A 27,151-nucleotide genomic window follows, 5' to 3' on the forward strand; every position below is an offset into this window, starting at 1 on the left:
GTGACATCAAAATCGAGGTCAGAGGTTACCTTCTAGCAGGATGAGTTCGAAAGGTAGGTAATTTTGTCGAGGTGTTAAAGTGGTTGTCAACTAACTTCTAACAGTGTATTTTTTTCAGATTTACTGTTGAAAACTAAAAACAGTAATAGTTTTATTAAAACATGACCGTGTAAAGTGTACGGACGAGATCAATAACGCCAAAGATTGGAGCAATGGCCACACAGAGACTGGCCACGCAAACATCCAATGATGAACCACGTCATTGTAGTAAAGCAAAATTGTCGCTCGTGATTTTGTAGACAACATTTGGATTTTTTAATTAGAGCCATACATAGTACTATTATTATTTTAATTGATAGTCATAACAACACCATCCTTATTACTACCGCCGCACGTAGCGTTAAGTGAGAAAATTCGGACAAGCGTCAACTACTTTGACTGTGGCAAGGACGAGGTTGTGTACCATCCCTAGCCTAAACCCTAATCCTAACAATCCAGTCCCCCAATGTAATTGTATACGCCCCTCCAGATAACTACACGTGTCCTGGAAGGTCAAGGCTAGATTTAGACTTATAGGTGAATATTTCTTGGAATGTTGCATTCGAAATTTCGAAAAATTGTAACCTGTTTTATATTGTGCAACAATTGTGATTTTTTTGTTTGTTTTGGGGTTTTAATGTACAATAAAAAAAACGATTGTAACATTGTTTTTATAAACTGTTTTCAAAAAGGTGTCGTGATTTTTCTGGGGGTGGTTTACACCTCAAAATAATGTTTCACGCTCTGTTGATGGAAAGAAATCGTGTAGTGGAGTTCTAATTTTACAGTGAAAACTTTGAAGATTTTGTTGTTGAGATTGTTCTGAATGGTGTAAGATCAGAAAAACTGATTACATACTTAGCTGCAGACATTTTGTCTACAGTCAAGACATATTGGCATTGTTTCTATGTCTATGGAGACAAACTCTGGTGGTGATTGACAACATTTTGAAACAAAAGAGGTATTAAGTTGTTCTAATCTTACTACACCCAGATGCTTGTCTGATAGCAATGTTGCTAATTGACTAGCAAATATGGCAGTTAGTAAAAATACAAATTCACCAGGATATTTTCCCAGTACGAAAAAAGATGCAAAAATTTGTATTTTTATGAAAATTGAACATTATTAAAAAAAAAATTAGTATGAGGTTATTTTGAGGATATCAAAAAATATGCATGAAGACAGTATCAACCGACGTGCAGGATACATCATGGGAATGCTGAAATACAAAAAGTTTAGAATAGATTGAGTGAACTTCTTCCTATGGGTCGGTCAAACTCTGGGGGCTGCCATGTGTGCTTGTATTATTAGAGGACGCTTATGCGTGTACTCATTCCATATTTGTAATTCTCATTTCCTAATATGGTGGGGTAAAAATACCCAGTGCAATACTGCAAAATGTTGGCACACTGTAACTTTTGGCGTTCTGATGACAGATGCATAATAATAGTAATTATCAGATATCCTAATAATTCTGGACAACCACAAGTACCATACTCATTTCATACATGTAACTGCACAAAGATTTTTTCACCATTAATATCCAAACTAAGTTTTGAGATATTGTTAGAACTTTTTATGTGACTGTGAATTTTAGAGATGAGCAAAGACGAAGTAAACAGTATATTGTCATTATTATTGTTTTATATTTAATATTGTATAGTCAGTATCCATAAAGAATAATGACTTAGTCACATAAATTGATATTTTTTGTAAACTGAGAAAATGTATTTCATCTTTGGTAGCATGGTACATGTATTGTTTTATCACCAATGCAGTGTCATTTCAATACTAGATCAGTAATAGCTACGGTAATGCTATATGTTTCTCTTTCCTTTTTTTAAAATTTGGCAAATATTCTTCAGTTAACATTGAAATAGATGCCTGACATATTGCTTCATGTGTTGGTGTCTTTGTGGCAGCTGCTGTACGTCCTGTAGCAGCTGTCTCATATGTTTTAGTAGTGAACAAAAAAAAACCTTTTTTCCTATGTTTTGTGCTAGTCAGGCATGATGGTCTCATTAGGAATTATGAGACACAACTTCAGGTGACATGCATAAATATGATGAATAAAAAATGTTTATATAACATGCATTATTACCTTGATTAGTGAACAAGTACAAAACTACCTCATTCTAAAGTGGTATAAAATAGTACTGTAAATGCATAAATTATTCCCTTCCCTTCATTTTAATTTCACTATTTTTGTTGAGATTGTTCTGAATGGTGTAAGATCAGAACAACTGATTACGCACTTACCTGCAGACATTTTGTCTACAGGCGAGACAAATTAGCATTATTTCTATGTGTACACATGTCTGGGACTGTGGACAAACTCTGGTGGTGATTGACAATATTTTGAAACAAGGGAGGTATTAAGTTGTTCTAATCTTACTACACCCAGATGCTTGTCTGATAGCAGTGTTGCTAACTGACTAGCAAATTTGCTCACAAAAGTAAAAATACAAATTTTCATCAGTATATAGATGAAATAATTTTCTCAATTTCTGACAACAGATTATATGATGTCATAATTTACCCATAATCCTTTGCTTGAAAATCAGGATGGCTTACTACATAATACTGATGAAAAGCTGAATATCTAAAGAATGAAAAGTGATATAAAAAAAACTGTAATTTACATTCTCCTACATTTGTGGAGCTTTTTCTTATGTTGTTTGGTTTGATGTTTCCTTTAAGATAGTTTCGTGGATACTTAACCTGGATATTTTTCCAATACGAAAACAGATGCAAAAATTTGTGTTTTTTGAAAATTTAACAAAAAAATAGTGATTATCAGAATATTCTAATAATTCTTGATAATTACAAGTATCATACTCATCTTATAACTGCATTAAGATTTTTCACATATGTAACCGAACTAAATTTTACTTTTTATGTGACTGTGAATTTTAGTTAAGAGCAAAGACGAGGTAAACAGTATATTTTTTTATATTCAATATTGTGTAGCCAGTTTTGTTTATAGTTATATAATTGGAACATAAACATGTTTATATCACATGATTATTTTTTTGATTAGCACTGCAAACAAATACAAAACTACATGTACCTCATAAATACATCCTAACAGAAATTTTGTAGACTTGAATTACGTCACCTCTAAATACAGTGTAAATTATTTTATTTTCGCTGGGAATTAATTTTCGCTATTTTCGCAGAAGTTATGATTCAGTGAAAATAAAATCCAGCGAATATACGTTTTTTCCTATATTTTGCATTAAACTCATCAAAAATAAGTGAAAATAAATTCCATACCCAAAAAGTCTATTTACGCGAAAATTAATTCTAGCTAAAATAAATTATTTTACAGTATGTCTTTCAGCAAGAGGGGTCAGCCCCAAGATCTTTAGTCTCCATTCATATGCTCTATACTTCAAACTAACTATCGGTACTAACTTGAAGTATGATGTAAAAGCTATTACCGGTATATCCAATATTGTTCAAGTTTGAATCATTGATGATATTTTCATAAATTTTGAAAAATATATTAAGTATATTCATATTTTAACAAATTAGAAAGGTGGCATTATTCAAAGTTTGGTGAAAGTAGATAAATATTGACAATATATTGACGTTGGTTAGTGAGACCAGTCTCTGTTGCATGTAGGTAATTTAAAATTTGGTCAAACGTGATTAAAATATGGTGGCTGTATTAGTACAAAGAAATTAATAATTTTATAAAAACTTCGGGAATAATTAATATTGATTGACCATGCACAACACTCAAAGTTTGATGAATTTTGATCAATATTAACGATATATTGACACCCGTCTATCTTTTTTTCAAAGAAAATATCATTGAACATATCTGATTGATTGAATAGTTTCGGCATCATGAATATTCATTTGGAATTTTTAGAAATCAAATTTAACGAAGCTGTGGTAAATATAACATCACATTTTGATTTGATTTTTTGTTTTTAATTTGCAGATACATGTATATTAGATATGTTACACTTATTGCATCTAATTGTCTTTAATTCTAACTTTGTAGCTTTTCTCTGGATGGATTCAAGTAGTTGGGTGTTCTTACTTAATTGCAGGTTTCATACCAGTAAATTTGATGTCAATCTAGAAGTGCCATTCATTTTTTAAATTTGATTTGATTGCCAGTTTACATTGCCTCTAAATACATCTACTCAAATGATTACCAGTTAATTGTACAAATTTTCTACTCAATTGCAACTCAGCAATGATCTCTTCTTTTTTCTATACCCACAGTTTTCTCCTTGAAATGTGCAATCCAACAGTATGCCTGGGGCAGAATTGGCGAGGACAGTGAGGTCGCCAAATTGAGCCAAAGCATAGACAAGTCGTTTCAGCTGCAGAAGGACAAACCGTATGCTGAGCTATGGATGGGCACTCATCCAAGTGGACCCTCTCAAATTTTGAGTGAAAGCATCGTCGAGAAATCCCTCGGCGACTGGATTGAGAAACATCCTGAATGTCTAGGTGATAAAGTTCGGGAAAAGTTCAAAGGTCAACTACCGTACCTGTTCAAAGTGTTGTCTGTCAATAAAGCGCTGTCAATACAAGCACATCCTAATAAGGTAAAGTAAATAAATGTTTATACACGGCTTGAACTTTTCGAGGCAAAACATTTCGAAAATCTTGATTTTCATCGAAACATTGTAGTGAATATTTAAGGCCTCCAATTGTCAGTTTGGGCATTGAGACTATTGTCTTTATAAAGATTATCATAGAATCAATTATCTTTTCCATGTAGAGTGGTTGTCATTATGCAACACATGTTTAAATTTTGTGTATGTTGCATGGTAACTATATTGGTAACATAATGCCTGGCAACAACCACCGCTCATTATTGCAATAAGGCGTTCATTCATATGACTGTGCGTAGGTGAGTGCGCCATGAAAATATAGTAGTAATTGAAGGAAAAATCAGTAAAAATTGATGACTGGTTGTCATATTTACATTTTGTGTTTTTCAACACATTTACATTTTACCTCCATGTCACTCCCATGATGCATCTCACTTATGTGAACAATATACCGGTAGTGATTTTATCTCCGCTTCGAAAGACAAAAGTAGTTTTACATAAATTCAAAATGGAATTTGGTGAATTCTAATCATTCACAATTAGTTAAAATATCATAACTTGTTACTTTACATGTATTTTGTCATTGTCTCTGTATGTATATAGGAGCATGCTGAAGCCCTTCATTCTGCAAGGCCAGATATCTACAAAGATCCAAATCACAAGCCAGAGATAGCGATCGCACTGACTACGTTTGAAGGTCTTTGTGGATTCCGTCCAATCTCACAAATTGTAGGATTTTTTAAGAGTAAGTTGAGCCTATAGTTTTCATCAAGCAAAGTTAATTATTGTCCAATAGTTTATATTAATTATTATCCAAATTTGAGTGATTGGTTCTGCACACTTTGCAACGTAATCCTTCCATTATTTTCTCCAGCAATTCAAACGTTATTATTATTGATGAGAAATAAAAATAGTTACACCTTTAAAAGTTTCTGAAATTTATCAATATCTTTAAATCCACAATCATGTTACCAATGATTAAATCCCACTCTACTCATTCAACCACTCGTCAATTTTGATTTTTTTCATCAAATGATTAGGCCAATTAATGAACCGATTACAGTACTATGTTCAGTGTGGATCATATTTTATCATATATTCTACCATTTGAGTAGTGGTAAATCAAACCACGTCCAGAAAAAAAATATTTTCAACTAACTTTATTTCTATGACCTATATTCATGCATATTTGTTAAAATGAACTATAAAATAATAGTAAATAGTTTCCTTTAATTGCCACAGCCCAAGAAACAAGTGACTGTGACTTTGTATAATTAATTCAAATTTAAATAATATGTGGTCCTGTCAATACAATCATTATGAGCATAAATTCGCGAGTGCAAATAATGTATCATCATTAAAACCTGTAATATAACATTTTTTTTAATAATTGCTTTTTGTTTTTTCTCCTCCCCCAGCTGTGCCAGAATTCAAAGCTGTTGTTGGCACGGACGGTGTGGATCAACTGACATCTGCTTTTGATGCTAGCGACCCCAACCCTGGCAAAACATGTAGAGCTGCCCTCAAGAAATGCTTTGCTGGAATGATGACATGCCAGGATGATGTGGTTGCCAAGCAACTGGCATCACTTGTGGATAGAATATCCATTGCTGGTAGTTATATAGGGCTTAGTTACTAAAATCTGTTTTTAAATGTTGTCAACTTTATTTCGACCGTATATTGCTACAGATGAACCTCATTATAGAGTGAACAGAGTTTGAATCTAGGATTAATGCTGTTTTCTTTTTTGTTGTCCATTAATCAAAGTTGTACTCTGAAATGATTCCTACATGTGACATATTTGATGTTATGAATGTTCTGATCACAAATCCTACAATTTACACTATATTTTGAAACTGTGTGGTGTATTTTACCATTTTCAGTTAAAGAATCTAAGGATGTCAGCGAAGTTAATGGAGAATTGTTGACAAGATTACATGACAAATTCCCTGGTGACGTTGGATGCTTTGCCATTTATTTCTTAAATCATATGATATTGGAGCCGGGTCAGGCCATGTACCTTGGACCGAATGAGCCGCATGCATACCTCAAGGGAAGTAAGTGAAGAGATAATTGTACTGTGTAATATTGCAAATCAACAATTATCTGAAACAACATATAAAATGCATATGACCATTTATGGGATTCGGTCCAATTCTGGATTTAGAGGTTGATTATTAAAAAACTCATGAGGGGGTGGGTAAATAAAAAACTTCTATTTATAATAACGTGATGGAAAAACGAGGAGGCAGAAGGGACTGATTTGTATGACACATGATTTTGTAAGGGGAATTTAGAGGAATCAACTGATCGATGTGTATTTTCCTTGTCTTGTAGATTGCATTGAGTGTATGGCATGCTCGGACAATGTGGTGAGAGCTGGACTCACACCAAAATACAAAGATGTACCCACGCTATGCGAAATGCTAACATATGAGCCAAGTGCACCGAAGGATAAGCTCTTCCCATGTGTTCCTGATCCCAAGGACAGCAGTGTCCATCTTTACAACCCCACTGTGCCAGATTTTGCAGTTTCACGGATAAAGGTGAGAGGAACATTTAATTTTTTTTTTTCGAAAAAAATATCATTGTCTATTAGGCCAAAAAAAAGTTGTTTTGCTTCTCATGATTAGGTGTTAATTTTTTTGGTACTAAGATTATTTAATACTACAACAACAACAACAACAACAACAACAAAAAGATGCATGTTCAACGTTCTACATTTAATGAGTGATGCCTTCATTAAAACATTCAAAATTCATTCAGATAAACAAAACATTCTCTGAAACAGGAAAAAAAAAACATTTCCCTATTCCATCATTTCCATCCTAGAGTATTCTGCACACTTTACCGACTGTGTAAATTGAAAAATGAAAATTGCGCGAGGCATAAATTTCATATGATGGCGAAAAGTTAAAAAGTACCATCTGTGTTGCTTCAGACAAGGATAATTTAATATAGTTTGTTTCAGTGTGTCAGACCAGTTTGTTTGTCTTAGATAGATGCATATTGAGGAAGGGAGGGGATAGATTTTGAAGAAGACAATTTTGGAAATAAAATTCTACAGAGAAATAAAACCACAAATTAGATAGGTGAAGGCTAAAAAAAATGCATCATCTTCCATATTCCCACCCAGTGTCTCTAATGGGCAACTCCTTATGTCACATGAACATTGATGTCATTTTGCACATCACACTTAACATTGATGTCCATTTGCACACCACACTTAACATTGATGTCATTTTGCACACCACTTAACATTGATGTCTTTTTGCACACTACACTTAACATTGATGTCATATTGCACACCACACTTAACATTGATGTCATTTTGCACACCACTTAACATTGATGTCATTTTGCACACCACACTTAACATTGATGTCATTTTGCACACCACACTTAACATTGATGTCATTTTGCGCACCACACTTAACATTGATGTCATTTTGCACACCACACTTAACATTGATGTCATTTTGCACACCACACTTAACATTGATGTCATTTTGCACACTACACTAACATTGATGTCATTTTGCACTCCATACTTAACATTGATGTCATATTGCACACCACACTTAACACATGTGCACACCACACTTAACACTAATGTCATTTTGAACACTACACTTAACATTGATGTCATATTGCACATCACACTTAACATTGATGTCATATTGCACACAACACTTAAATTTGATGTCATTTTGCACACCACACTAACATTGATGTCATTTTGCACACCACACTTAACATTGATGCCGTTTTGCACACCACACTAACATTGATGTCATTTTGCGCACCACACTTAACATTGATGTCATTTTGCACACCATACTTAACATTGATGTCATTTTGCACACCGCCCTTAACATTGATGTCATATTGCATACCACACTTAACATTGATGTCATTTTGCACACCACACGTAACATTGATGTCATTTTGAACACCACACTTAACATTGATGTCATTTTGCACACCACACTTAACATTGATGTCATTTTGCACACCACACTTAACATTGATGTCATTTTGCACACCACACTTAACATTGATGTCATTTTGCACACCACACTTAACATTAATGTCATTTTGCACACTACACTAACATTGATGTCATTTTGCACTCCATACTTAACATTGATGTCATATTGCACACCACACTTAACACATGTGCACACCACACTTAACACTAATGTCATTTTGAACACTACACTTAACATTGATGTCATATTGCACATCACACTTAACATTGATGTCATATTGCACACAACATTTAAATTTGATGTCATTTTGCACACCACACTAACATTGATGTCATTTTGCACACCACACGTAACATTGATTTCATTTTGCACACCACACGTAACATTGATGTCATTTTGAACACCACACTTAACATTGATGTCATTTTGCACACCACACTTAACATTGATGTCATTTTGCACACCACACTTAACATTGATGTCATTTTGCACACTACACTAACATTGATGTCATTTTGCACTCCATACTTAACATTGATGTCATATTGCACACCACACTTAACACATGTGCACACCACACTTAACACTAATGTCATTTTGAACACTACACTTAACATTGATGTCATATTGCACATCACACTTAACATTGATGTCATATTGCACACAACACTTAAATTTGATGTCATTTTGCACACCACACTAACATTGATGTCATTTTCACACCACACTTAACATTGATGCCGTTTTGCACACCACACTAACATTGATGTCATTTTGCACACCACCCTTAACATTGATGTCATATTGCATACCACACTTAACATTGATGTCATTTTGCACACCACATGTAACATTGATTTCATTTTGCACACCACACGTAACATTGATGTCATTTTGAACACCACACTTAACATTGATGTCATTTTGCACACCACACTTAACATTGATGTCATTTTGCACACCACACTTAACATTGATGTCATTTTGCACACCACACTTAACACTAATGTCATTTTGCACACCACACTTAACACTAATGTCATTTTGCACACCACACTTGACATTGATGTCTTTTTGCAAACCACACTTGACATTGATGTCATTTTGAACACTACACTTAACATTGATGCCATTTTTAACACCATACTTAACATTGATGTCATTTTGCACACCACCCTTAACATTGATGTCATATTGCTTACCACACTTAACATTGATGTCATTTTGCACACCACACGTAACATTGATGTCATTTTGCACACCACACGTAACATTGATGTCATTTTGAACACCACACTTAACATTGATGTCATTTTGCACACCACACTTAACATTGATGTCATTTTGCACACCACACTTAACATTGATGTCATTTTGCACACCACACTTAACACTAATGTCATTTTGCACACCACACTTAACACTAATGTCATTTTGAACACTACACTTAACATTGATGTCATTTTGCACACCACACTTGACATTGATGTCTTTTTGCAAACCACACTTGACATTGATGTCATTTTGAACACTACACTTAACATTGATGCCATTTTTAACACCACACTTAACATCGATGTCATATTGCACACAACACTTAACATTGATGTCATATTGCACACAACACTTAAATTTGATGTCATTTTGCACACCACACTAACATTGATGTCATTTTGCACACCACACTTAACATTGATGCCATTTTGCACACCACACGAACATTGATGTCATTTTGCACACCACACTTAACATTGATGTCATTTTGCACACCATACTTAACATTGATGTCATTTTGCACACCACCCTTAACATTGATGTCATATTGCATACCACACTTAACATTGATGTCATTTTGCACACCACACGTAACATTGATGTCATTTTGAACACCACACTTATTTTTCCATTCCAAGATTGCTGATGACAAAACGAGCTACACCATCCGAGCCGAGGACAATCCCAGCATACTGATAGTCATATCAGGCACAGCGGAAGGCACCAATGAAACGCTGCCAGACGGGGAGAAGCTGGATCTTAAACGAGGTTCTGTGTTCTTCATGGCGGCCAATCAGGAAGTAGCATTGCAGTGTCAACCAGGTGGCATGCTAATATTTAGAGCATGTTGTCCATTGGATTAGAGCCTAAGCCAATCAGGAAGTAGCATTAAAGTGTCAACCAGGTGGCATGATAGGACAGTGTTAAAAAAGGTCAAAGTCATTTTATCAGGGTGTACAATACAGCACCAGTTTTCAATAAAATTTACCTCAACAGTTAATTCAAATCCACTGTTCTGCAAGTCCAAAATTACTATGGAAACTGAACCCAAATCTGAAAATGACGGCTTAGGTAATCATTTATTAATTTTTGGTTAGCCTTGTTATTTTTTATCAACATTGTGATTATATAATTGAAAGATCATGTACAAAATCTTTGCCACAAGTTACTGTACATGATTATACCGGTGGAATACCCATCACTTTACACATAAATCTTACATTCTACTTAATATTACCTTCCATATGCTTTATAAGACCAATTCTCTAACGGGTATGTGACAATCATTGTACAACCAAACCAATATTGTTAGAAGCTTGTACAATTTCCATGAACACAGAGTTAAAATATTTTTAGTTGAACTGATTGAAAAAAAAAAGGCAGTAAATTTCTACAAATGAGAATGTAATTGTGCCTTTCTGCAGAATTTAATTTTAAATTGGGGCATTTAAATAAATATGGTGCTATGCAAGATGAAATTTGTTTTGTGTATATTTTCTATTATTGCATGGAGGACGCCCTCTATATTAATAGCAATCAACTGTCCTAGTTTTTTTCAAGAATTTCAAAGTCCCAGAAAAGTATACCTCAGTTCACAATAAATGCCGCCCTCTAGTGGCCACCTTCGTGCAGATGCTAAAATGACTGGGTTGAAGTACTTTCCTTTAGGATTTTTATCACAACTTGCAGGTCTTATACAGACTTACCATGTCAAAGTATATACAAGTATGGAAGATATCGAAAAACCAACACACCTGGGTAGAGCTAATATATAAGTGAGAACTAAATGTGGAGAGACAAGTAGTTAAAATGACATGCTGATGACCGGAAATATTGATATAGGGAAACCCCACCATATTCTAAATCGATGCTATTGCTCAAATGGTAACCTAGCAACTCGAGACCACAAACGCAAATAGCCGATGAGAAGAGTGAGAGACCCACAAGACTTGTTTCCGTCTTAGAAAGTGTTTCATTCCATCGTGTCCATGCCAAAGTGCCACAGAGTGGTAGAAGTAGATGAAACACTATTTTGAAAGATAGAAAAATAAATCGTGTAGCTTTCTCACTCTCAAAGACCATTTGCAAACAAGCTGTACTGTAACAGTCAAAAATTCTTTCGTATGCCACGATTTGTCACACCTTGTACGTATTTTATTCAAAGCGTCTGAAGAAATCAACAGATAACATAATAAAAATCTGCCAGTATTTGTGACAAGAGAAAAAACTGAACGGCAAGGAAAAAAAAAATACTATTGTATAAATCACAAGAAAAAAAAATGAACACATCATTGAATGTACCTGATTGAAGTGGTGGTAGGAATGAAGAGACCAGCTCTTCTATTTGTAAAATTATAATTATTCTAAACTTTCATGTGAATCATCAACAATACACCTTTTCTGTAAGTATCAGTATAGCGCCCAAATACAATGCACTCCTGTGACATTGAAATGTTACTGAACGATAAAGGCTATTCAAAGCGACAACCACATTTTGATTGTGTGTCAGTCAGTCATTCATTATTTAAAATTAATCTTTCAAAATAATTTATTGATGGCTACTGTCTGATAACAGTTCGTCGTTAGAAGATGCGACTTACAGAAAAGATGTATTATGCCTTGCATTTTGGGATTTAATGAACCAGGAGTTGCCATGATCAACAAGCATGTTGCTAACCAGAAAGGAATTATGAAGTAGGTAGCAAAGCTTGAATACTTTTAATTACATATTTTATTTTCTCAAGCAAATTCCAGCTCAATTTTCAGCAATACTAACTAAATGTTTGTTTACATCAGTATCAGTCTGCAATGCAACCTGTTTGATCCCATTTCACATGGTACAATGAGTGCAACCCGTGTGATCCCATTTCACATGGTACAATGAGTCTGCGACCACGTTATCCCAATTCACACTGTACAAGTTTACAACTCACGTGATGCCAATTCACTGTACAATGAACGAGTTCTCTACCATTTCACGCGGTACAATGAGTGCAACCCGTGTGATACCATTTCACATGGTTCAATGAGTGCAACCCGTTTGATCCAATTTCACATGATACAATGAGTGCAACCCGTTTGATCCAATTTCACATGGTACAATGAGTGCAACACGTTTGATCCCATTTCACATGGTACAATGAGTGCAACCCGTTTGATCCAATTTCACACGGTACAATGAGTGCAACCCATTTGATCCAATTTCACATGGTACAATGAGTGCAACCCATTTGATCCAATTTCACATGGTACAATGAGTGCAACGCGTTTGATCCCATTTCACATGGTACAATGAGTGCAACCCGTTTAATCCCATTTCACATGGTACAATGAGTGCAACCCGTTTGATCCAATTTCACATGGTACAATGAGTGCAACCCATTTGATCCAATTTCACATGGTACAATGAGTGCAACCCATTTGATCCAATTTCACATGGTACAATGAGTGCAACGCGTTTGATTCCATTTCACATGGTACAATGAGTGCAACCCGTTTGATCCCATTTCACATGGTACAATGAGTGCAACCCGTGTGATCCCATTTCACATGGTACAATGAGTGCAACCCGTGTGATCCCATTTCACATGGTACAATGAGTCTGCGACCATGTTATCCCAATTCACACTGTACAAGTTTACAACTCACGTGATGCCAATTCACTGTACAATGAACGAGTTCTCTATCATTTCACACGGTACAATGACTGCAACCTGTGATCCCATTTCACATTGTACAATGAGTCTGCAACCTACGTGATCCAATTTCACACGATACAATGAGGGCAACTCGTGTGATCCCTTTTCACACTGTACAGTGAGTGTAACCCAAGTGATCCCATTTCACACTGTGCAATGAGTGCAACCTGTGTGATCCCATTTCACATGGTACAATGAGTCTGCAACCTGTGTGATTTCATTTCACATGGTACAATGAGTGCAACCCATTTGATCCCTTTTCACACTGTACAGTGAGTGTAACCCAAGTGATCCCATTTCACACTGTGCAATGAGTGCAACCTGTGTGATCCCATTTCACACAGTACAATGAGTCTGCAACCTGTGTGATCCCATTTCACACAGTACAATGAGTCTGCAACCTGTGTGATTTCATTTCACACTGTACAATGAGTCTGCAACCCATTTGATCCCATTTCACACTGTACAATGAGTCTGCAACCTGTGTGATCCCATTTCACAGTACAATGAGTCTGCAACCTGTGTGATCCCATTTCACATGGTACAATGAGTCTGCAACCTGTGTGATTTCATTTCACATGGTACAATGAGTGCAACCCATTTGATTCCATTTCACACTGTACAATGAGTCTGCAACCTGTGTGATCCCATTTCACACAGTACAATGAGTCTGCAACCTGTGTGATCCTATTTTACATGGTACATTGAATCTACAACCCATGTGATCCTATTGCACACTGTCAGAACAACGAGGAGAGTATCAATCTGAAGATTTACCCTTTTTTTTTTCTGGACAAGCCTCTGTGCAACCATATCACTCTGATATAACAATGCAACACATTTCACAAATAATGCAACTCACTCTTTACAGCAAGTCTGCAACCATGATTCAATTATACACTGTACGACAGTCAGCAACCTGCACAATATCACTACCGTCTCACAAACAATGTGATCCCATTTAATAGCAGTTTCCACATGGATAGCTGATGGCAACCCAGTGATTGTAATTGTCATTACTTATATATTTGATCTACTCACCAATACAACCCCACGATGAAGTATAGTTTTTACTCCATCCACGGGTCTCTTTCTGGTAATACTGCCTTCTTCTCATTCAAGGCACCTTCAACACAATTCCACATTCCCCAAATGAACATGTGTGACATTTTCAACGTCTAAAATTCACACATTGCATCATGGTAAAATTTTCCACAAACAAAGAAGACCTTACTTGAATTTAAAACATTATAAAATATATGCATTATAAAAAAAATTGATAATTTCTTGTATCAGTGCCAACTTATCTTCACTGCCCTGTCTTCCCAGCAAAACAGAATGAACTTATGTTCAATCACTGTTTTCAAGATTTGACTGCATACCACAACATATTTAATCATTTTCCATACACATGATAATCACCCATACCATATAAATTGCCAAATATGGTTTGTAATCCACTGGAGTTATACCATATATGGCATTTTCCTCACACATGATAATCACCCATACCATATAAATTGCCAAATATGGTTTGTAATCCACTGGAGTTGTACCATATATGGCATTTTCCATACACATGATAATCACCCATACCATATAAATTGCCAAATATGGTTTGTAATCCACTGGAGTTATACCATATATGGCATTTTCCATACACATGATAATCACCCATACCATATAAATTGCCAAATATGGTTTGTAATCCACTGGAGTTATACCATATATGGCATTTTCCATACACATGATAATCACCCATACCATATAAATTGCCAAATATGGTTTGTAATCCACTGGAGTTATACCATATATGGCAATAAGCAGATGACAATGGCCCACTAGACCACATTTACTAACTGTGGACAGTCAATCAAAATATTGAAGCGCTACAGTCATCATATAGTGGTGTTCACATTTCATGTAAAAAAAGCACTTAATTAATTTACATGTAATAAACATGACACAGCAAGTTAGCTGTGGTGCTTTAACCATTCGATAAAAAGAAATATTCAATTAAATATGAAAATCCAGTTTCTTCAGACGTTTGTCAAATATCCATTAGAGTATCAGATATGGGGGGGGGGGGGTGAGGAATATAATGGAGTCTGATTACTATCAATTTGCAACAAATTCTGGATATCTTGCTGAGTGAAAGCAAAATGACAAAAAGTCCAAATAAAAAAAGGGCAAACCCAAACAATGACATGATTTTTCCAAATTAATACAGTGAGTCTCAGAGTATTGTATTGAGAGCCAACTGTTTAGTCGAAACTCAAGCAGTTAGCCAATACACTACAAACTTTGCAAATTGGCTTCCCCAATACTTCCGAGACATGCTGTAAACATTCTAAACGCCATTTTAAATTGAAATATATTCCAAGTACATACAAAGGAGATTCATAATTCAAAAAAATAATCTCAGTACCCTAAAGCTTTTTCGTCAGATTTTCAAAAAGCCAGGCATGTTGAATAAAAAATTAATAGCAAAGTTTCAAGAAATTCATTCACCACATCCAATACTAAAATTTCTTTGCACAACCTCACACTGACAATACAAGTACCGATTAAAACTTGTATTTGTTCAAGGACGGACATGGGTAATCTTTACTCTGGCAGTCTTCTAACACTTTTAAACAGCCAGGCACAAGAATTTAATAGGCCAAAAACATGTTAGACATGTTAATCCTTGAAGCAACACTGTCGTCAAAACTACACATTCTATTGTTGTTTTGTTCTCTGGTTGATCTATACATGCACTACACATTAAATGCAGCTCATTCAAGCGCAGCAAACATTGCTCACGTTCAAACTAGAACGACGGTGTCATCACAAAAATAACTTTAACTATGACCAACCACAATACATAATTTGTAACAAAACGTTTGAATTTACTAGCCGCTACTATAAGTGAGCCATGCATGTATAATATACGTATGCGTAGTTCTGACGACAATACAAACTTAAAACGATTGTCAGTATGAATCGCTCACAGTGTTCCTTTAAGAAGATGCTCACCGACCCAACTCCCTGCATCAGATACTGCAAAGTATGAAAATTATATACATGTATATATATCAAGAATTTAATTTAAAACAAAATTACAATAAGATAACATTCACTTCACTCGTGGGATATTTGACCTGAATTCTTCCATGCTGTGTTTTGATTAGTCACGTTATTTTAGCTGGGAAATGTGATATACAACTGTAATGTTGCTCTTTGTTTTCATTCTTGCAAAACAATATTTGAAATTTACAGAAAGGTGCAAAAAACAATGAAAATAAAAATCCATGCTTTGTTATTACAATATCAGCATGGAACGGTCTTGATAATTTCTGGATCCAAAGGTTTGTTTGTTTTTTTAAAGTAAAAAACATACATTTTGTGATGAAAAGTTTGTGATATACATGGCTGGCATAAAAAAAAAAAAACTAGGGATTCTTAATGCTGACTGGCTAGAAATGCTACAATGTATCTGGTCAATGGAATGGAGCTGATGGTACAGATGTTGTTTTTGTAATGGTCTTTATAAGTATAAACAACTCCAGTCACAGAAAAATCAAATGTTCCATTTGTAGTAACTGGTGATTCACATTCCATAGTATGACGTTCATATGTGGAGAATCATAATCCATAAAGCTGATTGGCTCCGGGTAAAAAGCATATCAAAGTAGATCAGTAATTAAGCGCTGTGATTGGTCGGATTCATTGCACTGTTTAGAAAATACACACTTTCATCAAGAAGATGAGACGATGACCATTGGGAGAAAAGGAGCTTTGTAAGATGCTCCCTGATTGGTTGATTCATTCAGATCCCTGGATTCAGCGGAGTCAATAATTGGTTGAATAAATGTAAACACTGTAAACTATTAGCTGTAATGACACAAAGTAAGAACGATAACACCTTTATGTCTTCTATATTTACACGCACATTGAGAAATAAATTATCTTTCAAAAAAAAAGTGTCAGAACTTGCTGCTACTCAGCGTGTTTGATTGTTGAGAACTTAAATTAAAAAAAAAAAAGAAATTTAGCTCCATTTCAGTTATTTTTTTTCTTTTAAATCAATGACAGTAAACTAACACGGGACCACTCATTATTAGAAAAAAATCAAGACCATTTATATTACGTGATACAAAATATGACCTTTAGAGTTCGGTATTTATTTAATAGTTATTATCATTATTTATATAAAAAAAATGTCTCTCAACTACATAACCTATACTATGTGTACCCTATAGTCATATGGTACAGTACTGTCAAAGGGATGCATATCAACACAGAGAGATGGTTGCTATGGATACTGATGGATGTTGAAGATGAGGAAGCATAGGTATTGTTTGCTACTTCAAACGTACAAGTCTGTCTTTGTTCTGACAGTGTATCATTGGACGTTGAACACCTGAAACAGGTCGGCTGAGTTCCGTAAATGGGGTTAAACTTGAGGTCTCTATAATCTGGTGAAAGAAGAAGAAAAACAACATTAAGTATTTTCTGGTGATAAGTTGGATGATGTTATAAACAAAGAAAATTGATTTTTTTTTTTCATGACTACTGCCCTGATATTTATATAAAAGAAAAAACTTTTTAAATTTTAAATACGAAGCCCCCACTTTTGGATCATTTATATTTTGTGTTCAAGTTTGGTTAAGCGCCAAACCCAAGATGCTCCACATTTTGCCTGTTAACAACCATGGTAAATACTTCGTTCCATATTCAGTTTACCTTTCAAATTTTTTTTTTTTAAATCAGGCCATTTTGTGAAAAATTTATTTCAAACATATTGTACTTCAACATCAATAATTTACTTTTGTATTGCATTATCAAAATTTCTCAGAGAATTCGTGGAGAACTATTCTGATTGATTACAGTAGGCGCGAGATATTTACATACACCTAACTGCCGCACCTGGTAGGCAATTACCGAGGGACATCGCTACAATTGTAGGGAAGGTATATCGTCTTAATGAACGCAATGATTGCTTACCTGGACAGAAAAACACAGGCAATCCTGTATATGTGAAATTAGGGAGTAAATAAGGACATTGGGCTGCAACTTTGTGACAAATATCTAAGCAAGGCAATACTTTTTCACCATTTTCATAAAAACCTAATTCCATTGCGCACATCCAGTCTTTGTATGCAACCTGCAATGTAAAAGAAAATTTGATATTCTATAAATATATTTCATATAAATATAAAATGGAATTAAAACAGAATTCGGTACAGTAATTGGTGAAAATGGAAGGAGGGGCCACCATATGAGTGAACTCTTTCCAATGATGGGAAATAACAAACTCACGAGAGAAGAATAGTAAATTCACTGTGTGTTTGGATAAAATCAACTCATTTTATTCTTTTCCTATTTTTGTCTTGTTTCTTAAAGCATAAGTGTGTACACAACAAAATTCTGACTTGTTCTGACAAATCAACATCGATAGTATAGCACATGGAAATAAACAATAATTACACTATGCAGTGCCTTCATGTGGTGGGATTCAGCTAATCCTTTGTTTAAAATAACAGCTGCACCATTTTGGTACCATAAAAAACAATTACAAATTTGCATAATCCAATCCACTGTATCAGTATATGGTGACCTTAGCACTGCTACACTATTAGATATCAGACCACTCATTAATTGATTCGATTTGAATGCTTGATGTTCTGTTGAAAATTTTGTTTTTTTCCATATATATGGTAGCCACATAAGCTTGCTTCACAACTCAAGTGTTGATATGCTAGTTCATGTACAACATAATGGGTTTTTTTAATGAAATAGTTATAATTTATATCATCTGTGTGTATGCATTCCTGACAATGTAGCTACATGTATGAGCAACAAAAGCCAGGATTTCAGTCTCATAATATCATAAAACAATCAAGCTTAGAACTAGTTTGATAACAAAGATACCACATTCCTGTATCATATGGCAATGGCTGTTTTATGTGTGAAACACCTCATCAACTCAAACCAACATCATTATGCGAAGCATAGCTTGTATAGCTATTAACAGTTTCAAGTTTAAATTCAAGTGTAAGATTCAAGATGCTATTAACAATCTTTCACTCAGCCTCACCTGTTATAAACATTCCGTAATAGTTTATCAATCTTAAGTGCAATAATTCTTATTTCTTATTATGTTTACTATGAAAAATTCCATCTCAAATTTGAAGTAATTTTTGTGTAATTTTTTTTCTCAAACATCAACAACAATGTGTTTCACCGAGATGAACGGAATTATATTCCCCTTATATCAACACTCATAGGTTTGTTTGTTTGTTATTTCTCTGCTCAGTCAAACAGTATACTAATGAAATGACTCTGGTATGATTGAAATGTGTAGAAAATTAAGAAAGGTGGGGGGGGGGTGTTAATAGTAGTTAACGTGCCCGGTAATTAAAAAAGACCACATAAATCTGCATCCAGACATAGTTCTTATAAATGGCAGGCAGAAAAATGATGGTCGCTGGATAATGTACACACTGATGCAGACCGCAGATATAATATTTTGGTTGACTGCATATTTATGTTTTTTGTGTGCGTGTGTACTTTTTTTCATTTATTTACTAATCTATCTATGCTACAAGCATGTTGTTAATTAAATTGAATTCTTAACCATACAAAAAAAAATTGTCAGGGAATAAACATGGTTACAATTATAGGGTGAAGATGATTATAGGTCAAAGGTCATATACAGTACAAACTGCAATGTGTATCCCTCGGAAACGTTTTAGAACCAAAGTTAGTTGTGACTTATCAAATGATCATGTTTAAGAAATAAAAAGCCACAGGTTTCTTACATAAAAATTTTAAATGCAAGACTGAGAAAGTAAGGTGACCTCCCTAGATCAACAATACACAATCATCAAAAAAATTAATCGCTACAGCTATTACAAAGTCCACCAAATAGACTGGAGTACGTGTCTTGGTGAAGTGTACCCATGAAACACTTTATAAATTTAACTACTTCCCACAGTAGACTTGAATCAAACTTATTAAAATTGAAAGTCTGCACAAGCGGCCATCAAAGTGGATTAAGAGATACTTTAGTAGAGTGCACCCTCTAGTGACCCAAAATGGAAATGTTCTATACTTGTATAATAAATACACAACTGACCGTGGTTAGGATAGCACTAAATTGATTTTCTCACACACAGTACATTTTACAAAATGGCACAATATTTATAATGTACGCAAAGTTGGCACAGTATACAATATAGTGCTTACATCTGTCTTTACACCCCCTAAAGGTTTACATAATAATTCAAAACTTGGTGCGAGATATTCGGCGATAAAATTCAAATACTGCAGTTTATAACCCCATTGCGCCTGCTTTTCTCACGTATCTTTACGCCAGATTTAGTAGGCACAACAAACATATGTGAATTCTTTAATGAAAAAGCTATCAGATTACATTTCTAGTTCACACCAACATCATTTTTGAAACAGACACATGTACAAGCACTGATATATTTGATAATCAACAAGAATGTCCTCGGGCGACAATTCCATTGAAATTGAATATGAGCTTGGAGTTGCTAGTTTGGTGATAACTGTTTAATTTTTTGTTTGGAAAATAGAATCATTATATGCTGCTGCTGTTTACATGTTATAGAACATCTTCAGAGCCTCGGAAAAGCGTTTTAAAGAACTCTCATTATTTTGGGGGAAATAGTAGTGTTCACGCTACACGCTATCTCATATGTTTGCATTTCGGCTAGACCCAGTTGCGTCCACGTACTGGGAGGGCAAGTTCATAACACGGGCTAAGGGGCGCCATCAGTCGGTGATCTTTGTTAACCGTTGTCTACAAACGCAAAATTTCTGCTGCTGACACGTTTCGTTCTAATTTTGAAGCGACATGCACAGGAACGTGAGAGGAGACAGACCCAATATATATGGATGAACAGAAACAGTATACAACGGCGTAAAAGAATGCAAAGTTTTATTAATGCATGTTGTAGACAGCGAAGCAAATTTATTTTGTCTACAATTGGCGCTGCTTTATGCTCTACTACATCGATCCGATCAGTGTGGAGGCGTGTGCGGAGTAATGACTGGTGGAATAGACGACTTTCCTGAAGGTTGAAGATACGGTGTTTCATATGCGCGCACATGTCGTTTTGGGGTGTAACGTAAATTTGCACTCGTGATATTGTGCTTCTGAGTGTACCAATCAACGTCACAAAAATAAAATTCCCTTCTATGGGAGTATTTTTGCACTCCAGTCTTGCTACCGGGAAAGTCGTCTATAGAGTTGTTATACAAAATGATGATAAAAATTCTCTACTCTACCGACAACAAAGAAATCACTGATTACGCAAAATTCATTTTTAACTGCTTTAACTGCAGAGATATTGGCATGAAAAAACCATGAGCTGCCCCAAAAATTATCAATTAATTTTACATTTCTGGTGTTGTTTTATTTTTGTTCTGTTTTACTTATTGATTTAATTGTTTATTTTAGTTTGTTACTTTTTCAGCTAGCTGTTGTTTATTTAAACAACATTCTTTATTGTATTATTTTCAAGATCCCAATAAGGATACGAAATCAATAAAGTTATTTATTTACTTACTTTACTTACTTTACTTACTTTACTTACTTTACTTACTTTACTTACGAACGAACGAACGAGCGAACATGGGACAAAGCAACATTCCTCTAAACCTTCAGATTTGTTTAACTAATCAAATTTTTGTTAGATTTTAATATTTTTTTTTCTTCTAATCACGAGTCTCCTAGATTGTGTCTTTGTTACGTCTGAGCTCTGTTACCATTTGGAAATGAGAAAGTTGCATATATTTGATCACGCGCATAACATTCACACCCAAAGGTCGTCACAGAGGGTGCTTAGCCCTAGGCTAAGCGTTCGCGCACACTTTGTTAGCCTTTGTTAACCGTGTCTTAAAATCGGATCAGATTTTACTCGTACTTAGCATTCCTCAGCCCTGTGCTAAGCGTTCACGCACGTTTTCTTAGCACGGGCTAAGGAATTTGACCTCTTAGCCTGTGCTAAGATGCTGTGCATGAACGCAACTACTGTCTACAAATACGTTTGTGTGTTTAGGTCAAATATATATAAGATAAACTGAAAGATAAGAAAAGTATAGGGAGTTAATACAAGATTGCGTCATAGACCTTGGAAAGATCTACAAGTATAATTGCAGGGGCGCATCACTGATAGTGACCATATATATGTAACAGCAGATGCCTTCCATTGCTGATTTGTTATTAAGGCTTAGTACAATGATGTTCCAATGAATAGCAACTACCCGATCAATTTAACGGCCGCAGTTATGGATGATGAGATACAACGTAATATACCAGCGACTCATGAAATTAACCCACTTAACTACGTACACCCATGTCAGCTGCTTTATTACAAAGCCGAGTTGCCAATAACTACAGTGAGATCATTATTAGGTACGTCACTAGCTCACGCAACTAATGCAACGACAAAAAACATATAATTAGTATTCTGCGATAACCGCTTCCACTTCATTAAGCACAGTCTCTGTGTTCATGAAAAACAATTCCCGGTATAAATAAATCACCATTCGCGAGTGCCGATTAATGAGGGTCAACAAGATATTAAAGAGAATTTCATGAAGTTGAAAAGAAAAAAAAATATATATATATATATATACACACAATCAAGTACCAGTAAGTATGTTTTATCGCTAGGCAACAGTAGAGCACACCAATAACACTTGTCTGGGGCTTCCCTCTCACTATAATTCTTCACAGATACCAAATGAGGGATCACAGATCAATCGTGTGATTCGTGCCTGTGATGTTTATCATTTAATATAAATAATATATTATATGGGAATCACTGCGTAATTTGGGCAAATATTTGTGTGTACATACTTAATGCACCCCCTGCATAATACTTTACATCCACAAATTTATTAAACCTGCAAAATGTGTGCACCTACAAATATTTTAAAGTGATTGCCCCTCTGCTACGATTTTGAAAAACACTTTGACCAAAAAACAAGCAGCCTATCGGCTGAGATAGCTCCGCTGTTAGCAATGAACAATATGAATAGTATCAAAGCAATCGGACTTACAGTTTTTAACAAGAAGTCGAAAATATCACTTTTTACCAAAAATATTCACCAAAATTAGAGAACTGAAGATATCATCACAAAATGAGCAAATCTGAGAGAGGTCCACATGTAGTACCTATATATGTAATATCAAAGCATTTGCACTTGCGGTTTTTAACAAGAAGTCGAAAATATCAGTTTTTACCAAAAATGACAAAAATATTCACCAAAATTAGAGAATTGAAGATATCAACATGAAATGAACAAACCTAAGAGAGGTCTACCCAAGGTACATATACACCAAGTATCAAAGCATTCAGGCTTGTAGTTTTCAAGAAGAAGTCGAAAAAGTAAAACATTGACACGGACGACGGACGACGACGACGGACAATCACTCATATGATAAGCTCCGCTCGACAAAGTAGACAGCGGAGCTAAAAATTGTTTGGTTTTTTTTGTGAGGCCTTATAGTTTTAATTTTAAATTCTGCAAGCAGATTTTAAAAAATGAGTTAAATATTAGGTATGTTTGACATTATAGAACATGATGTTGGCAAATTGGATACAAACAGGTAGGCGTTGTGGTAGCCGGGTAGAAGCTTAAGAAATATGAGAAATGATGACTGTAGGTGTATATTGGGAAATAAATATTTCAGTAAAAATACAAGCACAGATAGCAAGGATCATAAAAATTGCAAATAAAGACGAGGTGGGGTGACCCCAACATGTTGTTATCCAATGGACACCAATGGGGGGACAAAAAGGTACTGTATTTGCTCTATTACAGCGTGTGTCTAGTAAAAATTAATCATTCAATAATATTTTAATGATCCAGCAAAGCAATAAATTAAAATGTGTGCTACTATTTGAATAGAACAATTACCGTACAGTATTTCTGTTATCAACATTTTAGAACTAGTGCTGAGTGACTACCATTTGTTTGAATTTATCAAATCACATATTCACAGTTGAATATGGAAGAGTGGTGGTGCACACAAAATATCTAATTATATGACTCCTACACAAAATTTGTAGTTCAGTGATCATTGAATAAAAATAGATTTACCAAATGGTGCTATGAACTTGAGTGACCTTACAAGTGAAAGACTGAATTATTTAATTCAATTCCTAACATAAAATTCATAATGCATTTGACATTAACAAGGTTGCTTTGTGTCGTGTATATTTATACCTGAAATAGAAACTGGAAATATTAACTCATACACTCAAGTGGTTCTTAATGCCCCCTAGTTTAACCCATATTAACCCTACTGTCACGAAATTAGACTGTTATTATATTGCTTTCTGGGTTTAAAATTTAACTTTGCAGTAAAGGTAGAGAAGAAAAATGTTTAAAATCAAAACTTTCAACAGAACTGCACAACATCTCAGTTACAAATGTTACAAAGAATTTACAATTAGTAATTTTAGTAATTTTTTTTTCCTGAGCTCAGTGTACATGCCTTCAATATTTATACATGTAGATGCTCCTCGATGGAATTTAAAACAGCAGCCAGTCAGCTGAGATAGCTCCGCTGTTAGCAATGCACAATGCAATTAAAGAACAGAAGATATCATTAGAAAATGAACAATATATATAGTATCAAAACAATCGAACTTGCTGTTTTCAACTAGAATTCAAAAAAATCACTTTTCACCAAAAATTTCAAAAATATTCATCAAAATTAGATAATTGAATATATCACCACGAAATGAACAAATCTGTGAGAGATCCACATATAGTACCTATATATGTAACATCAAAGAAATCAGACTTACGTTTTTTAACAAGAAGTCGAAAATATCACTTTTTACCAAACAATTAGAGAACTAAAGAAAACATCATGAAATGAACAAGTCTAAGAGAGGTCTACCTAAGGTACATACACACCAAGTATCAAATCATTCAGGCTTGTAGTTTTCAAGAAGAAGTCGAAAAAGTAAAAAGTTGACATGAACGACGACTGACAATCACTCATATGATAATCTCCGCTCGACAAAGTCGACAGCGGAGCTAAAAAAAAAAAATCTCTAGACATATTGCTTCAAACAGCAAACACATTACGGTAGGTGTATTCCAGAGATGTGTTGCGTTCATTTATCCTTGACTTTCTTATTAGCATCCTTTAGAATACGCAATAATTTTTGCGACATATTAATGAAAACAGATCATAAATAGATATGAAGATAGATGAACTCCCTTACCAACACCTTGAATACATTATGAATACAAATCATATAACTTTCATGAAACATCTGCTAATTTTTTTGTTGTGAAATTGATTACTGTAGAATACTTTATTTTCGCTTGGAATTTATTTTCGCTATTTTCGCTGAAGGGATGATTCCGTGAAAATAAAATCCAGCGAATATACTTTTTTTCCTATATTTCACATTAATCTCATCAAAAATCAGTGAAAATAAATTCCAAGCAAAACGCCCAAAAAGCCTTTTCAGCGAAAATTAATTCCAGCGAAAATAAAGTATTCCACAGTAGTTTAAACTTTTTTTCACAGAGAATATGCTAAATATTCCATACACCACATGTAATATAGGTTTCTTCAAATAGTTTCCATAAAAACAATAAATTTAAAAAAAAGCAAATGAATTTGTTTCATACAAATATAATCCATGGGCATTGAGAGCCTGGTTTTTTTGGGAGATGAGTTTTCATGAGTGAGGTTCTTGAGTCAGGAAGTCACATTGACGTTCACTGGGATCCTTGAGACTGGGAGTCATAGTGACGTTCACCGGGATCCTTCAGACAGGGAGTCACAGTGACATTCACCGGGATCCTTCAGACAGGGAGTCACAGTGACGTCCACTGGGATCCTTGAGACAGGGAGTCACAGTGACGTCCACTGGGATCCTTCAGACAGGGAGTCACAGTGACGTCCACTGGGATCCTTGAGACAGGGAGTCACAATGGCATTCACTGGGATCCTTGAGACAGTGAGTCACAGTGACGTCCACTGGGATCCTTGAGACAGGGAGTCACAATGGCATTCACTGGGATCCTTCAGACAGGGAGTCACAGTGACGTCCACTGGGATCCTTGAGACAGGGAGTCACAATGGCATTCACTGGGATCCTTGAGACAGTGAGTCACAGTAACGTCCACTGGGATCCTTGAGACAGGGAGTCACAATGGCATTCACTGGGATCCTTGAGACAGTGAGTCACAGTAACGTCCACTGGGATCCTTGAGACAGGGAGTCACAGTAACGTCCACTGGGATCCTTGAGACAGGGAGTCACAGTAACGTCCACTGGGATCCTTGAGACAGGGAGTCACAATGGCATTCACTGGGATCCTTGAGACAGGGAGTCACAGTAACGTCCACTGGGATCCTTGAGACAGGGAGTCACAAAGACTGGGAGTCAAAATGAAATTTACGAAATCTCTCAAATTAAAAAATAACTATCACTGTTTACACTAAAGTAGTTGCTCTGATACTGTATGTACAGTGTGTATGTGATAAAACAGTGGCTCAATATATCTACATTGTG

General features: G+C 35.1%; 2 protein-coding genes across 2 annotated transcripts in view; one reads left to right on the plus strand and one right to left on the minus strand.

Annotated features, from left to right (window-relative positions):
* Positions 1-14: 14 nt before the first annotated feature.
* LOC100370281 (mannose-6-phosphate isomerase-like) lies at positions 15-11,364 on the plus strand. Its single transcript, XM_006822889.3, has 7 exons — positions 15-53; positions 4,282-4,610; positions 5,223-5,364; positions 6,038-6,232; positions 6,503-6,676; positions 6,957-7,165; positions 10,525-11,364. Exons 1-7 carry the CDS (start codon positions 41-43, stop codon positions 10,747-10,749), a joined length of 1,287 nt encoding a protein of 428 aa, XP_006822952.1. The 5' UTR covers positions 15-40; the 3' UTR covers positions 10,750-11,364.
* Positions 11,365-16,642: 5,278 nt separating this feature from the next.
* The window catches only part of LOC102800602 (NALCN channel auxiliary factor 2-like), a 49,573-nt gene continuing 39,064 nt past the window's right edge, over positions 16,643-27,151 (minus strand). The window contains exons 2-3 of the mRNA XM_006822887.3: positions 18,574-18,733; positions 16,643-18,044 (exon numbers count right to left, since the gene is read on the minus strand). Coding sequence (XP_006822950.1) covers positions 17,812-18,044; positions 18,574-18,733 — 393 coding nt within the window. The 3' untranslated portion in view covers positions 16,643-17,811. The remainder of the gene's footprint in view (positions 18,045-18,573; positions 18,734-27,151) is intronic.

This window comes from Saccoglossus kowalevskii, chromosome 1 (genome assembly GCF_978046115.1).
Source record: "Saccoglossus kowalevskii chromosome 1, keSacKowa6.1, whole genome shotgun sequence".
Classification (NCBI taxonomy): Eukaryota; Metazoa; Hemichordata; class Enteropneusta; family Harrimaniidae; genus Saccoglossus; species Saccoglossus kowalevskii.